Genomic DNA, 16,476 nt, shown 5'->3' with positions numbered 1-16,476 from the left:
AAACGAGCACCAAGCAGACAGAAAACGTTCCAAGTTGCTGACTTTCAGACTAAACAAGTCCAGTTTTTCATAAATTGTATCAGTGCGAATGGTTGATAGTGTGTAGACCCAGAAATTGTTTTAAAAGGCAACGTGTTCATGACTTAAATACTGATTTGTACAGCAGAGTAGATGAGCATTTGCTTTTATCAGCAATGTTTTGTTACACGAGCCAAGAACAGCACAAGATTTATTTTTTTATTTTGATAGGATAACATGCCAAATGTAGTTATATATATATATATATATATATATATATAAAACTGCTTTTAACCCAAAGAAACCCCAGACCCATTTGTGATAAAGTATTGGCTCCCTCACAGATACATGCTGAGCATGCTCATCAAATGTACTTTCAGACAAAGGCAGCCTAAATCCAAAAGTACTCACCCTGGCCTAAGGTCTGAGGATACTCTTTTCAGACCGGAGGGACGTTTATATATAGTGCGCTTATACGTCCACGTAAAAAATTAACAAACTTTTGAACATAATGACAAAGTAGCAGATTTGTTTATGAAGAAAAACATTACAAGTGTAATAAAACACAAAGGGTGAGCAATAACTTTTCAGCTTTAGTCAAATGAGATCATTATGGCATCTCCAAGGAATTTACACAAAATAGACATAACCAACACATTTCACTTTTTAAAATAATCAGCGTCTTCTATACATCAAATTATTTCCACGACTTCCTGTTTCCTTTGGGTACAAATATGATATGAAACCGGGTTACATCCCTTTTGAGACACTTTTGAGAATGGGAAAGACCAGAGAACATGTATGGCAGGACATGAACATGGTGAGCAAAGGAAATGCTTTGTCAATGTGGGAAATGAGCAGAAAAATATATAACAATAATTCAAAATAGTAAAGTTGTTTTAATTATCGTCAGTACATCAGATTGTATATTGAATCAGCTGAAAGCGGACAGGCTTCCTCTGTGCTTTTTCTGCTTTAATGTTACAGTACTCCAGGACATACAAACTATTCATACTGAACTTTTTTTTTTCTCTGCCAAAATAATGTCTCTAATAAATGCACTTTACAGTTCAGAGTCACCAGTTTCATTACAGCCTGAAAACACTACAAGGACTATCCAGTAAAACTGCACCATAAAGCTCATAGATATTTTTTTCCAAAGCAGCACATTCAAGGTTGAACTTTTTGAAATTACACTGGCCTGCGCTCTTTCACGGTCTGCGTGATTTTTAAGTAAAAGAAAGCAAGGTCTGGCAACATCTCTCCTTTTATGATCATCATTTGAGATATTAACAATTCCCACGGCAAACCCAACCACCACGAAGAGCAATTACAAAATACTGATGTATCGGGAGAGAAGCAGGAGCCTAAATGTGTAGCGGTTACCGATAGGAAATGAAGCCCAAAACCAAAGGAAGATCCTCATATTGTCCATTAGAGCCAGTTGAGTTTTTGCAGCAGGTTCCCACCGGATCATTCGGAAACATTTGCATAAAAGCTTCTCCACATCCAGTACAAAAATACGTATGCTAAACAACATTAAAAACATGCTAAACAGGAACAGATATCTTAAAAAAAAAAATGTGCAGTGAAATTTATTTTACAAGAAATAATAGGGGAAACTGAAATAAAAAGATACATGCAAACAATGCGAATTAATATGGAATGAGTTTGTCTGATGCATAATTCCAGTCTTTAAAGTGTTGTTGTCTTTTTTTTTTAAGGCTGGGAAACATGTTGAAGAGAAGTAGATGAGAGCGATCTGTAAACTCTGACTGAAAGAGCCATATTTGACTGCTTTTTTTATTGTATCAATTTTGCTGGGGGTCATAAAACCCTTCTGGTTAAAAAGGTTGTTTATGAATCATGCTGCATTTTAATGAAAATTAATAAAAAGTATGGACGGGAAATAAAAAGGGCAGTACTTCACTAAATAAGCCTAGAATGTCACATTTTCATTAAGACAACAGCTCTGTTTCCTGCTTGGATGCATGAAGGTGTCGTTATTTATGTAGGTGTGCAAAACTCCATTTTACAATTGTTTCCCCTCTGTAATTCAAATCTATTATGTTCTGAAGTATTAATTTCTTTTGGACTTTGGAAAGAGGCCGTGGTGCGTGTCAGAACATACGCAGTTTCAGCTCAGCAACCGAAATGATGATTTCTCTAATGTGTTCTAGTACGACTTGCTCAAACTAGTGCTGTTTATTAAACGGTGGGAATAATTTTTATGTATTTACAGTGGTCTCCATGCCTGATGATGAGTGCTCCTGATACAGAGCCATAGTTTGCAGACATCAGGTACAGGTGAAAGCAATGCATACAGTTTTTTTCCTAACAAAATGATCTGAACGGCATTGAGAAGTACTGGAGACAGATTTTAAAAAAAAAACTGCAAACATCAGTTTTAAACTCTTCAGCATCTTACAGTTTGGATACAAAAAGACTATTTCACACTAAAAATGTTGCAGCCAGAAAATTGTCAAATATTTTATGTTTTTAAAAAAAAAATTGTGCAGGCATCCTATCTGTCCCAGCCTTAATAAGGAAAAATTGAATTTAAGTTTACATGAGACACGCACAATCCCATAATCGTAGAAAAAGAAATCACTTTTTAAGCAACGCTACCACCAAATTAAACTGTGGATTCTAAAAAGGCACCTTAGATAGGAAAACATCTCTTGTTGCTGAAGTTTGATTTGTTGGAAATAAAAGGAGAACAGGGAAGCCTTTTCCTCTCAACTCCAAACCACTTCATGGTGGAGAAAAAAAGGCTACATCATAAAAAACTGCATGGTATAATTTTCATTGGAGGAACTGCTCTGCCATAAATTGTTTTAAAGACATGAAATGCAAATCTGTTATATAACAAAATTTTCCATTAAAACATTTCCAAATACTCCATCTTACTGCTATAATGTGACACTGCATTTTACAGCGTGTTTTTTTTTTTTTTTAAAGAAATCATGCAGTGGGGATTTGTCTCGTTGTCATGCAGGTACCACACTCTGATTAATGCTCCAAAGTCTTAAAGAAGGAGGGTAATAACACAAAAATGTAAAACGATAAAACATAAAAAGACAAGTTGAAAACATTTTCTTAAAATAAAACGTCCAGCAAGCTCTGTCTTGCTTCTGCAAACACAATCCCACCCCCCAGACATGAAGGAGGGGGAGGATGTCTTTCCCTTCTTCCTTTTCATGCATTTCAACTCATCCCAAAAATGATCTGCCTTGGTGCATAAGCATTACAGCAAGTCTCCCTCCACCTCCTTTTCAACTCGATATATTTCATCCCTTTCAGGCTTGACAGTCTTGCTCCCCCTGCAGGCGACAGGTTGGAATGGCGCTGTATTCCCAGCCAGATAAGCGGTGGGGGGGGGCGGGGGGAGACGGTGCCTCAGGTTCCACTGAGGGGGGTTAAAATTGGAAAGTGAATCGGGATTAACGGGTACATGAAGGGGGGTTAAGTATCACACACTACTGGCTGGGTGACAGCGGTAGGTGCAGTTGGACAAAGGGTCTGCTCCTCCATCCATGTTCTGGGAGCAACCACCTTCACAAAGCGCTCCTGAGACAGGAAAAGCATGATATATGGGCATTAAACTAGCTCAAAAAAAATGATTGGGTGGAAATAAACAGATGCTACCCCTTACCTTCCTCTTCCATCAGATGGGCTTGGCATGGATCGGACAAGGTGGGGCCAGGTCCCTCACTGCCAGTGCTAAGCTGGAGACGCCTCATGTGACGGATCACTGCGGTGGCGTTGAATGCTTGCTGCAGACACATAAGAAAAGCACAAAGAACATGGGCAAAAATACCCAGTTTTAAGACTTACAAAGATAAAAGCCCTAGCGAGCAGAGCTGAATAATAACTCTTACGACAATGCAGAACTTTATCACTTTTGTTTTCAATCTCTTTTTACAAATACAAATCTGAAAAATGCGGTGTGCGTTTATATTCAACCTTTCTGAGTCAAAACTTTGTAGAAACGTCAGATGTAGGAGTTTTGTGACATTTCTACCCCGGGTTTAAATCTGCAAGTTTACTGAACTTTTTGCGAAAAAGCTCAAGGTTAATGAGACGGGACTAAGAATACCTAGTAATACACATTTCTAAATCATGACAGAGTTTCACTTGTATTTTAGGTCTGGATTTTAGATAGGTCATTTTAGCACATCATGTATGTAAACTCAAAGTTTACATACAGCTACTTTTTTTTTTTTACTTTATTTTTCAGTGTCAATGCTAAGAAGGCTGAATACAAATGCAGACCCTACTTTTCAGATTTTTGATTGTTAAACTCTTCTTAAAAGACGCACTTTTCCCATTTCAAAAATCTGCTCTAAAGAGTAATAAATACTTTTGCAGAGTTCTGTAAGATTCTGACTGACCTTCCATTTGCTCTTAGCAAAGTTTTTCTTGATCTGAGCACTGACAGACTCATGAATGTTCTTGTCCAGGGCGGTATCTCCAGCAATCCTGAGAGAAGGAAGAGAAGGTTTGAGTGAGCTAAATTACTAAACAAAAAACTAAACAATTATTTGAATCTTTAAATTAACGTTTCATTTGAAGAGTTTGTGCTGAAGAGACGACATGACAGAAGACACATACCAAGGGTGCTGCAGAGCCTGCTCACAGGTGAAGCGTTCATTAGAATCTTTTTCCATAAGATGCACTATAAAGTCTTTAGCTGTAAAATTAAAAAAGTTTAAAGTTAAAAACTGCTATGAATCTCATTTTTAAAAAAAACACAGACTTTAACTTGTCTTACAATATATATATATATATATATATATATATATATATATATATATATATATATATATATATATATATATATATATATAAAAGGTTTTTCTTGCTCAAGTCACAAAATGTGTGTTTTATGTTAGACTGAACCGTTTAATACTAGAACGTCAAAAACATTATGAACAGATTTTTTTTTTACACGTATTATACCTGAATCAGAGATATCGTCCCAGTAAGGAGAATCAAACTCGTATTCTGCTCTCAGGATTTGTTCAAACAGTTTGGCATCATTTTCATCATAGAAAGGTGGGTATCCACACAACCTAGAATAAAAGAGAGAACAGTTTATTGGTGCATGACTAACGCTATACACTCATATTCAATAAATTAGAATATTATTGAAAAATTCAGTTATCTCAGTAACTTATTTCACTAAATAAACACATTACATAAATGAATTACACAAAGACTGATGTTTTCAAGCTGATTTTCTACATAAGGCTAGTAAAAACACATTATAGGATATTGTATTTAACCAATAAAAACTATTTTAATATAGTAATGTCAGGTTTAATGTAGCACATGTTTAATAGCTTCTTAAAGGTTGTTATTTTCAAAAAGTACTTTTAATCTGACAAATGAGTCTCATCTAAACACATCTAGATTTATTTGATATGGTTAAACTTCAATGTTTATCTCATGGTTCTGAAAGAGCAGTGGAACCAAGTAAAATGTTAAATAAAAGCATTCGCATATTATTAAATATACTCAGTTTAACAAGACAAAACACAGAATATTAAGTGTATTAACTGACTAACTGGATTGTCTTTTTTAACATAGCATCAACATTTTTCACACTCAAGACAAAATCATGCAATTCAGGTGAAAACACATGGTAGGACATCTCGCACCTCCTTATTCATGATCGGATATAAAAACAACACAAAAAAGAAAGTTGGTTTGGTAGTCTATGTGTCAGATGGACAAAGATTTCAAACATGGGTCCTGATCTACCAACATTTTGTTTATCCAAACTTGATGGCATGTGCAAAAACCTGATCTACGAACAACATGCACACAGGATTCATATTTTCCTACACATTTTTAAATGAAAGTTCTGGTTTGTTGGAATTAAGGTTAACCCAATCAAAAATTATTCTCAAAAGCTACACACTTTCATAATTTTATGGGCTTGCGAATAAATAAATAAATAAATAAATAAATAAATAAATAAATAAATAAATAAATAAATAAATAAATATCTTTGACTTCGAACTTATCGAAGGTGTCCTTTTGTTTCTCAATAGTTATTTTCAATCATTTAAAAATACTCGTATGAAACACATGATGTGTCAGATTTGAAAAGGTAAATATGAGTCGTTGTATCATTTTCTTTTATTTTGGATATACTGACCTAGTGAGGGTATTTGTCTGAGGGTTGGTGACTATCCAAAGTTGTACTCACAGAATATATGCTATGACCCCAATAGACCAGCAATCCACAGCTTTACTGTACGGCTTCTGTGCCAAAACCTCAGGAGCTTAAGAAACAGAAGATGCAGGTTTTAACACAAAATGTCAAAACTCCAGTTCATTCATCTATGAATGTTTGTACATACATTTAATATTAATTTGAATATCTTAAGAAGCTGTTGCAGAATTACATGATATGTAAAATGAGTAAATCTTGATCTCTAAACATCTTACCGACGTATCCAGGAGTTCCACAGGCTGTCGACATCACGCTGCCCGAGCCCTCGATCTTAGACAGACCGAAGTCACTGATCATGATTTTTGAGTCTTCGTCCATGCTGTAGTACAGCAGGTTCTCTGGCTGTAAGGTGAGGAGCAACGCAAAACCACATACAAGTGTGAATTTAAAGCATATTATAAAGCCTGTCGAATATGCACTAGGATAAAACAGATGTGTTAAAGCCCTAAATATCCAGTAAAACCTCATCAGATACTATCAGACATGCAGTACAGAAAAAACATAAGTGTTACACCACATACACAATTTGTTCTGAATTTCTTGTTAACGTTAAAGATATTTGTGTTGACAAGTTGGCAGGAGAAAAGCATAGTACTCTATATTAAACAAAAACTGCTTAAAAATAACATTGTACTATCAAATACAGAATGGTCTGACTGACCTTAAGGTCACGGTGCACAATGCCCATGTCGTGGAGGTATTTTACAGCGTCCAGAATCTGTTGAATTAGCTTACTTGCATCTTTCTCTGTGTAGAAGCCCTTCTCTATGATACGATCAAACAACTCTCCACCCGACACCCTGCAGAAAGAGATGCATTCAGCAAAGCGTGTCATAAATACACGTAACATCGCCCGTTTTTAATGAATTCGAACAAAAGGAGATGCCAGAGAAGTGGGAGAACACGGCAGTAAACCTATGAGGAAATCAGCGAGAGGAAACGAAAAAAAGCTGGAACTTACTTTACAGCCAGTGACAAGAACAAACAACTTCCAGTTTTTCTGCTGCTAAGAACTGCTACTTACAACAGCTTTGATGAAGTTTCCAGTTACAAATATTCAAATGTAAAAAGCATTCTACTTTAATCTGAAAAATACTGGGAAACCTCAAACAGTGGCTGCTTTTGGCCACCAGATGGAGACTTCACTCTGCTTACGAAGGTCTCTACAAATTTTCTATTTATCAAGAAAGAAATCTCAGGGCTTAATCAGTGGCTTAAGGGAGACTAGAAAGAAAAACCAACACTGAATCCAGCAACAGACTGTTAATAATAAATAAATATAATAAATATTTAATGCGGTAAAAACTGAGTTTTGAAGCATCCCTTAGCTTTCTGAACACCCTGGGTCTCTGCCACCTGCTGCTTTTTGTTTTCTGCTTTGACTCTGATGAATGCATGAATGATTTACACTTTTATTAGTGTCACAATTAACAGCCCTCCTGATCCTGGTCTGTCATTGATCTGGATCCTCTCTGACATTTCAGCAATTTAAGGTGGGTGGGACACTGACAAGCTGCTAGTGTGAAGGCAAACTCCCCACTGATGCTCATGGGTAGTCTGCACACACACACACACACACACACACACACACACACACACACACACACACACACACACACACACACACACGTGCACGCGCACACGCACAAACAGGTGTGTGAATGTGTGTGTATCTGTGTTGCGGAGTGCAGTTCGAGGCATGTGACAAAGAGCGTGTGGGAGATAACACGAGTAGGCAGCTTGAAACACACTTTGCACAAAAAAGGAGGATTCACACAGCACCACACATATGTGAATACTCACAGTTGCATGACAAGGTAGAGGTGTGATTTACTCTCGAATATCTCTTCCAGAGACACAATGTTTGGATGCTTAATCCTGTCAGGAAGAAAAAGAGAAAGAGGAAGAAACAGTTTGGTTGTTTATTATGTTCCTACTTGAAATGATCCTATAACTTTATGCATGAAAGTTGAGCTTATCTGCTTCCAGCTTGTAAATATGATCTCAGTGTAAAACTTAATGTGCAGGGCTGGGTTAGTTTATCTTTATGAGTAAAGAGGAGATGTCTCTCGGCAATTGCATGCAGTTCTCTAATTGGCTGAACTATGCTTTGGTGCCCTTTGACACTCGTCAGTGATGTGACAGCGGTGGGAGCATGAGTCACCAGCTTCAGACAGGTATTGCCCTTTTTTTTTGTCCTAATCACTGTGTTCAGTTAATAAAACCTGCAGAGCGGTGAAAGTCTTTCTCCTTAGCATGTCACAAAACGTTCAGTTAGGCTTTTGATGAATCTTATTTATCAAAACAGAATATCACCTCTTACAGCGTTCAACTTTTAATAGAATGAAAAAAAAAGAAAACATGCAAAAGATGAACTGGCACCAGCAATCATTGTTGCATTGTCACAAAATCCCACTAAGTTTTTACATCAAAACTTGGTCTTACTGTGCAGCGTCTTGCTCAACTTTTTTTTTTCCACATTCGACAAAAACATTCAGATGCATTTTAATCAAACTTTGTGATAGAGCTAAGCAAAGTAGTGCACTAATGTGGAGCAGAAAGAAATTACATTGTTTTCAAACTTAAAACTAAAAAATTATGGGGATTTATATTTAGATACCCTTGAATAAAGTCCATATTTGCTTTAAGAAATCCCCTAATTAGCTGATGCATTCCATCTGTACTTATTTCACTCTACATATAAACCCAGCTGTTTTGTGAAGGCCTCTGGGGGTTAGTTAGAGAGCTTAAGCCTTAAGTGAAGCAAACACCGTCACCAAGAAACGGAGCAGACAGGTCTGGGCTGGGCAAGAAAGGTATTGACCAGAGGAGCAGTTAAATGGCCCTGCGTTAACTGGAGAGATCTACGTCTAAAGTGTTAGACAAAGTAATTGTTAGTTATCCACTCCACACAAAAGAATGACAAGAAGACAAATAGTGTCAAAGAAAGCCATAAAAATTCCTGAATACAGTTTGCCAAAGGTCATGTAGGGCAGTGGTCCCAAACCCTGTCTTGCATATTTTTGATGTTTCCCTGCTACAGCACATTTCATGTACGATTTTCCTTCCACTTCACAATTATGAGCTGGTTTACCAGAAAAGTTCCCATTAGAAAATTATTAAAATGTGTGGTTGAAATGTGAAAACGGGTGAAAATATTTAAAGGGGTTTGAATACGTTTGAGTACAAAGTCAAGATGCTAAACTGAGACAGTCAGCACCAAGCACAATGTGTACAAGATGTACCGAAGCGAACTCTGTGTGGGTCAGCTCAAGCTCACATTGGATTACAGCAGTGACTCATCCAGATTGCAACAAAGCATGGACACCTTCATTCATCTGCTAAGGACAGCGTTGAGGGAGAGACAAACTCGGAGGAGGATAAGTGACAGATTAAAACAACAAAGAGAGAGATCAGTCACGTGTGGCCCTGTATGAGCTTAAGCGTTCAGCAAACATTGTGCATTTCAGCAGAATTTCTGTGCAGGTGTGTGTTTGTCCAGGTGACAAAAGAAAATATAGCCATACAGCTCGCGTGGTGATTTTACAGGTGTGCATTCAGCGCTTACAGATTAGCTTATAAACCGCTAATGAAAGGAAAGTAGGGGCACAGCAAGCGGATGATCAGTGTCTGTGTACAGGGTTGATCATTAATACAACAGCTGATTTCTTATCATCCGAGACATGCTTTGATCTGAAGAAATACAACAACAGATGTGAAACAGTCACTGACATGTATTAACCTGATGTTAACAAGTCATTTTAAAGGCTTTTGGACTCCAGTGAACCACAGTGAAACCCATTAACCACTAAGTGAAAAAATGAACAGTGGTGAGTGGCTGAGCTGCCGAAATTACTCCAATAATTAATCTAGGATTCATCCAGGATGTGACATAAAATCCACAAACACAACACATAAGTGACTGTGAATTTCACTGTCCGTAGTTAAGTGTGCATAATTCAGCAAAAAGAAAGATTTAATGAAAACAGCATCTTCTTCTAGGCAGAATGCACTGCTGACTAAACAGAACATGAAGCTTTGTCTCACATTTGCCAAAGAAACTTTTTAATCATTCCGAAAACTTTTAGAAAAAAAAAAATTCAAAAGAGAAACTGTTAGGAAGGGTTGTGCCCCATTAAATACGTGACAGTCAAGCATGATAGCAGTAGTGTGATGGTTGGGGGTTTTCTAAAGCCAACTTTATATTACAAATGAATCAGTATCCATTTTAAAGAGCAGATTTATAAAGTAGTGTTTTTCTTCTTAAAGAACGCCAAATCTAATTCTTAATGGTGGAGAAAACTGTAAAGTTGAACAATTTCAGAAATGCTTATCTTCCTGTCAGCCTTCACACGTTCAGCTAAAACTGTGAAGCTTTCACAAAGGCGAGCAAAGTCAGTAATGAAGCTGTGATGCGGGGTAGGCTCCACTTTGAAGAACAGCAGATGTGACTCTTGTACATATGCTTCTCTCATTTATAACGCATGCTGAAATCCTTCCCAACCGGGACAGAAAAAAACCTTCAGGACATAATTCAGTCTGACGATTTCATAAATTAGACAGGAAATCATCTTTCCCTCTCACAAAATATACAGTGTGTAGTAAAAGAGGAGCTAATTGATTGAAATTTGTAGGCTATTTATATTCATGAAGTAACGTCTTTGAACTCTGAAGGAGTTATGATGTAAAGCAGAGTGTGTTTCAGGTCTTCTGCAACTCCTCCCTCCTCTTCAGCAGGAGCTACATGCTCAGCTATGATGTGATGACACCAGCAAACATACACCTACCCTACCCCCGCTCTGCGAGATATGGGGACATAAACTATTAACATGAGCAATGAAGCCTTTGGACGAGTCAATATGAACATCCCGCGGAGCCAAACATGACTCTCACGCCGTGTTTACCTCGGTTTTATTTAATTTGTCACAGTTGTATGTGAGCTGCTAGCTGACCCCCACCACTCTCATTCCACAGTTCTCACCTCAGAGGGAATCATAACTGTATATTGTGTTTCTCCTGTAACCTAGGCAACAAGGCCTCTAAAAATAACCAGGGACCTGTGTAGATCAGCCATTTTTACTGTGACCTGTATTTCCCCATATATATAAAAAGAGCACAGCAGAAAAAAAGCCCTTCACAATTAGGAGGTTTGTGTCACTTCATTGTTCTTAATGTTAAAAAAAACAACAACAAAGGTTTGCTTCTTCAGGTATGAAAGAGGAAAACATTTTGCAGGTGTATTTCTTTAAAGCATAAGGCTTCTTGTTGCATAATTTGTAATCTTTAAGGAAGGTAAATTTGAAAAAATATGTTTTAATTACATTTTAGGTGGATGCATGTTGTGTAGCACCACAATGTAAGTCTAAATCTTTAAAGGTGAGGCACCGTGTATTTTACAAACACATAGTGTCATTTTATACCAGAATCAAGTAACTATGTTAAATACAACTTAAAATAAATGTGACTTCATAACCACATCATAGCTGTATCTTACGCCTCGAAATTGGCCTCTGTCTCTGTCGTCACAGCAATGCTTCTCCAAACTACAGGAGTGTTGTAGTTTGTTTGATAAGCTCAGCAGACGTGCAGTTCCACCAGGTGTTTGCTAATTGCTGCAGCCACTAGTCTGGTGGAGCTGCATGAGAGAGAGAGGAGGAATGCTCTGTAGGCTCAACTGGGAACTGAAGAAGCAATAACATCACACCATGAAATAAAGCTCAGAAAAGTCGATTTGGCATAATACTCCCCCTTTAAGAACCCTTAGTGAAGCATCATAACTTGGAATACCTTTAGACCACTTTAATTTAGATGTAGATGTTTATCAGAGGATAATTTTAAAGGCTAATATTTCACTTACTTGTGCAGAACTGCGATTTCATTCTCGATGCTGTTTTCCTTGCCTTCCAATGCCTTCTTGGGAATACACTTAATAGCCACCAATCTCTGCGTCTTCTTCTCCTCAGCCAAGACCACCTCAGAGAAAGCTCCCCTGAAACACAAACACAAAGGTCAGTCTGTCGACTCTCATCAATCTCCAGGGTTCAGATTGGGTTCTTATGATATGGAGTGGATAAATAAAAGAAAAGTCTAGGTTTGATGAAAAAAAAAAGTGCTGGTTAATTTCTTGCCCTACTGATGCCAGACTGTGATTTATTTTTAACTTCAGCCTCCTCCTAAAGCCTGTAACATGCCGACTCGAGTTCAGTCGAGCCTGTAAACTAGTGGGTTGATTTGGAAGCACCAGTATTGAACGCTGGGGGTTTTTATCTCTGACTCACATGATAACCAATAAAACACTCGGATGGGTATATTATCTAAATATGAAGGCGTATGTGTGGATTGCATGAATCACTCAATGCATCTTTCCAGTTTACTTCATTTTACTCAATTCCACTCATATAATCTCTTAATAACAATATATACAGCTGCATGTTGTCATAACTTTATGGTTCAGCGGTCCATTGGGCCGTGATACACTAATGTGTACACTGTAGCTCCTTAATTAGACGCCATTGAGAATAGACCAAATAACATTTCGTTGCATTTTATCCACAGTAATTCTCTCTTCCAACTAACAAATAAATAACCAGATATGAAACAGAAAGCACTTAAGATCTTTATCATTTTCCTTTGAATCTTTAGCCCTGAAGCCAAACAATTCTTCTGAAATCTAACGCCCAGATATCTCTGACTGAGAATGTCTGGAGTGACATAACTGGTTAAAATCCTGGCCCACAACTGGGTGCATCCACCCACACTAGTGGGATTAGTAGTACAACAGAAACAAGGGGCTGTATGAAAATGATGTTGAGGGTTAGGATAAAGCAAACATAAGAACTTAAATTGCTCCAGAGCTGCATTAGAGGCTCCCAGACACAATGGCACACATAGTGTCAGCTGTTTGTGTGTATAGATGTATAACTGTGGGGGTTATAATTGTTTAGTCAGAAGATTATAATAATAGTAAATGTCCCATTGTTTCATACACATGAAATAATGAAAAATGTCAATACAATACAAAAAAAAACAACAATATATCATCAGTGTAATTTACCAACTCAGTTTAGCAGCTTCATTATAGGTGAAAGTGAATTCTAATAAATAAGAAATTCACGTGACAAATAAGAAGGGGTGTCAGCCTGCTTGAAATTGTAATCATGGTCTATCTGACCTAAGTAAATCACAATGCTCTGATTCTAAAACACTAATCTGAGCACAGTGGTGGTAAAAATAATAATAAAAATAAAATAAAAAAACAAGGTACTCTTTTTTTCAGTTCTGAGATTTCACATGAAGGACATTTTAAGAATGATGTGGTTTTTATCAGGCCCTAAACCTATTTAAATGTAACCCTGAGTGTGCAAAAACTCAGGGTTTTCTGTATGACTATTAATAACTCACCTCCATGTGGAGGAATAATTGCACAATTTTAAAACCTTTGACTCCTCTCTTTCATTAATTAACTAATCTGATAGATAATCTCATGTTGGACTCAATACTACTTTGGTATTTTTATTATAATTTTTTTTAAAACAGTAATGTGTAGTAGAATTATGCGTTTTCTTTTTGACAATCCATTGTCTACAACTAAATCAGCTGGGATCCATGTCAAAGCACTTCATTAATCAAGCCACATCGACCTGCAAGAACTATCACCATGCTCTGACAAGTTACCGTCTTAGTAAAACCTGTCTTGCTTAGCTTGAGGGAAGGTTTAAAACTGCAGTAACAACGTAAAAACCAAGTGATGCATCCACAGCTAAAAATGTACGTGTGGGCCGAGGGGAACCACAGGCCTCCTGTCAGTCAGTTTACAGATACATTATCATTTGCAGACCAGGAAGGACTGCACAGCGACACACAACTGTCACCAGAAAGAGAAACCATCTGACCTACACAGTGTACTAAAAATAACAGCCTCCTCTGTATAAAAACAACACAACTCTGAGAAACTCTGGATGACTTGAAACTGCCTCTAAAGTTGACAAAGATTTTAAAACTTATCAAATTTGTACATGATAAAAAAATAATACTGTTTACATTTTCCCTATTTTGCATAAATCTGATTAAGTGAGAGCACTTGAGCTTCAATTTCCTGCAGTTAAATATTAAACTGAGTCAAATATATCAAAAATGCTGAAGCAATGAAGATAAAAATATACAGTCAGAACCAAACTACCAGAGTTTTGAGACACATCTTCCTCTGTTCCCCTACTCTTCCTGTCCCTGGTGCTAAACAAAGCTCTTACTCAACTCTGGAAGATGTTTGTGTCCATCAAAATAAACGCCTGCAATATAAGCCTTAGAAAAAAAAACTTTACACCAATCATTACATTTATTTTACAGTCCTTAAGAAACATTTAGAAACCAATTCTACAACACAATTTTATCACAAAAGCCTAGATCCGGAACGCTGAAGATTAATATAATGCAATGTTCTGTTGGACAATTATCCAGGGAATGAAGCTTCTTGGTCACAACTCATTTAGTAACTATTACTGCCACAGAAAGGCCACTGGCTCTGGAAGAAATCCAGCTGTGTGGAGGATGCTGTCAGAGCTACAAATTCCTCAGTAGCTTCTGGATGACTGTGTTGATATTTTCCATGCAGCTATATAGTCAGACCAAAAAGCTGAGGCAGGATCCAACTCTGGTGCACACACCCTTCGACCTGAGAAGCAATTACTAACCTCTGCAAGTTAAGTCCTTGTCATTTTTAAAACTAAAATTGTTCAACTTGAAATCATTTTAACTTTAAATGATACTACGGTAGAAAGAAACGTCACTTAAAGATGTTGATTTGTCATTATGGCCTGTGTAAACAGACAACAAACTAATCTCATCAAGATCAGAACAAAAGGACAACATTCTACGTCTGACTTCCTGTCACAGCATTACACTCATCACTTTAATTTAGTGCAATACTTCTGCTTTCACTTACTGCAAAACGCCATGCAATGCATTTCCACATCCATCTGTATGTAACTGTGCTATTTGAGTTGCAGCAGACAAGAAGAAGGCTGAGTGGGAAAATCGACAATGGACTAATTCAACACAAATGAACTCAACACAAAGTGGGATGTTTTCTGACAAAGCTCGGATTAAAAATTACAAGGAACGGGTGATTCTCAGAGTATATTTAAATAGTCTTGCACAGAAACAGTTGGTAGAAGAACATTTGAAAATACTGGGATCTTTACATTGAGCACTTGAACACAACACCACAGCTATTAAATGTCACCAGATGGTTAATGTGACACCACTAAATTGCAATATGGTTTATGTCAGCAAAGGTCAGACAAAACTTTCTCAGTACTGTTGGAGAAATATTGACAGCAAAAGTGTCAAACAAACAAATCATATAATTTTTTTTTAAATTGTGTGATCATTTAAATAAAGTGTAAATATTTATTTAAACGTCTCAATAATCTGATAACTAAATGCAGACCTCCTCTGGAATTTAAAGGCATGAATATTTATTTTGGTATTTATTTCATTGTTTCATATTTCTAGTCCTCTATTGCATCATGAAATCATTTCAGATGTCAGACATCTGATTTTAATAACAATTTCAACATTTAGCATTTATCCATCTCTGGTTTTCTATAAATTTTCACATATAAAGGTAACACTTTATGTGAAGGGGGGTGAATAAGACTGCCATGACACTTTAATAAACATGACATAACATGTCATGAACATGAATAAGCCTTCATGAATATTTATGACTGTTGTCATAAAGCGTCATTCGGTAAATTATGACACTTTTAATACAAAGTTGACATTATTCAAAATGTCTGTTATGACAACTTGACATTAACCAAGAAATCATTACTGTTTAAACTTTACCTTTAAGAACATAAAGATACCTAATTTTTAAGTGCAATCAGTAATACTTTCAGAACAAATTTATATCAGTAATGATTTCTTGGCAAATTTCTTAATATACATTTTTTTATGTTTTTATGTCAAGAAATACCAAGAAGTGCTCTTTCTTATCTTGATATGGAAACCTACTAACAGATCAATTCAAAGTGCTATAAGTTACTCAGAAAAATATTTATTTCATATTTATTTATTTCATCAATATTTCTCATATGACAGTGTAAATTAATAAAATATAAGATACAACATTGTGACTACTAAAAGGGAGCAAAAAGTACCGAAACCTAAGTAAGTCACAGCTTTGGTAAGCTTTTGAATGGATTTCAGTG

The 16,476-nt window shown here is 36.7% G+C and overlaps 1 protein-coding gene across 2 annotated transcripts in view; it reads right to left on the bottom strand.

Annotated features, from left to right (window-relative positions):
- Positions 1 to 530: 530 nt before the first annotated feature.
- Positions 531 to 16,476, bottom strand: part of camk1b (calcium/calmodulin-dependent protein kinase Ib) — a 40,620-nt gene continuing 24,674 nt past the window's right edge. For both annotated transcript variants that reach the window (XM_008409293.3, XM_008409292.3), the window contains 10 exons: positions 12,120 to 12,251; positions 8,066 to 8,140; positions 6,924 to 7,062; positions 6,478 to 6,604; positions 6,236 to 6,311; positions 4,981 to 5,093; positions 4,633 to 4,711; positions 4,413 to 4,500; positions 3,674 to 3,794; positions 531 to 3,588 (listed from right to left, as the gene is read on the bottom strand). In XM_008409293.3, coding sequence (XP_008407515.1) covers positions 3,491 to 3,588; positions 3,674 to 3,794; positions 4,413 to 4,500; positions 4,633 to 4,711; positions 4,981 to 5,093; positions 6,236 to 6,311; positions 6,478 to 6,604; positions 6,924 to 7,062; positions 8,066 to 8,140; positions 12,120 to 12,251 — 1,048 coding nt within the window. In that variant the 3' untranslated portion in view covers positions 531 to 3,490. The remainder of the gene's footprint in view (positions 3,589 to 3,673; positions 3,795 to 4,412; positions 4,501 to 4,632; positions 4,712 to 4,980; positions 5,094 to 6,235; positions 6,312 to 6,477; positions 6,605 to 6,923; positions 7,063 to 8,065; positions 8,141 to 12,119; positions 12,252 to 16,476) is intronic.

This window comes from Poecilia reticulata, chromosome 5, assembly GCF_904066995.2.
Source record: "Poecilia reticulata chromosome 5, P_reticulata-male-v2, whole genome shotgun sequence".
In the NCBI taxonomy this organism is placed as follows: Eukaryota; Metazoa; Chordata; class Actinopteri; order Cyprinodontiformes; family Poeciliidae; genus Poecilia; species Poecilia reticulata.
Note: the sequence above shows the minus strand (reverse complement) of the source record. Positions and strands in the feature narration are given on the sequence as shown.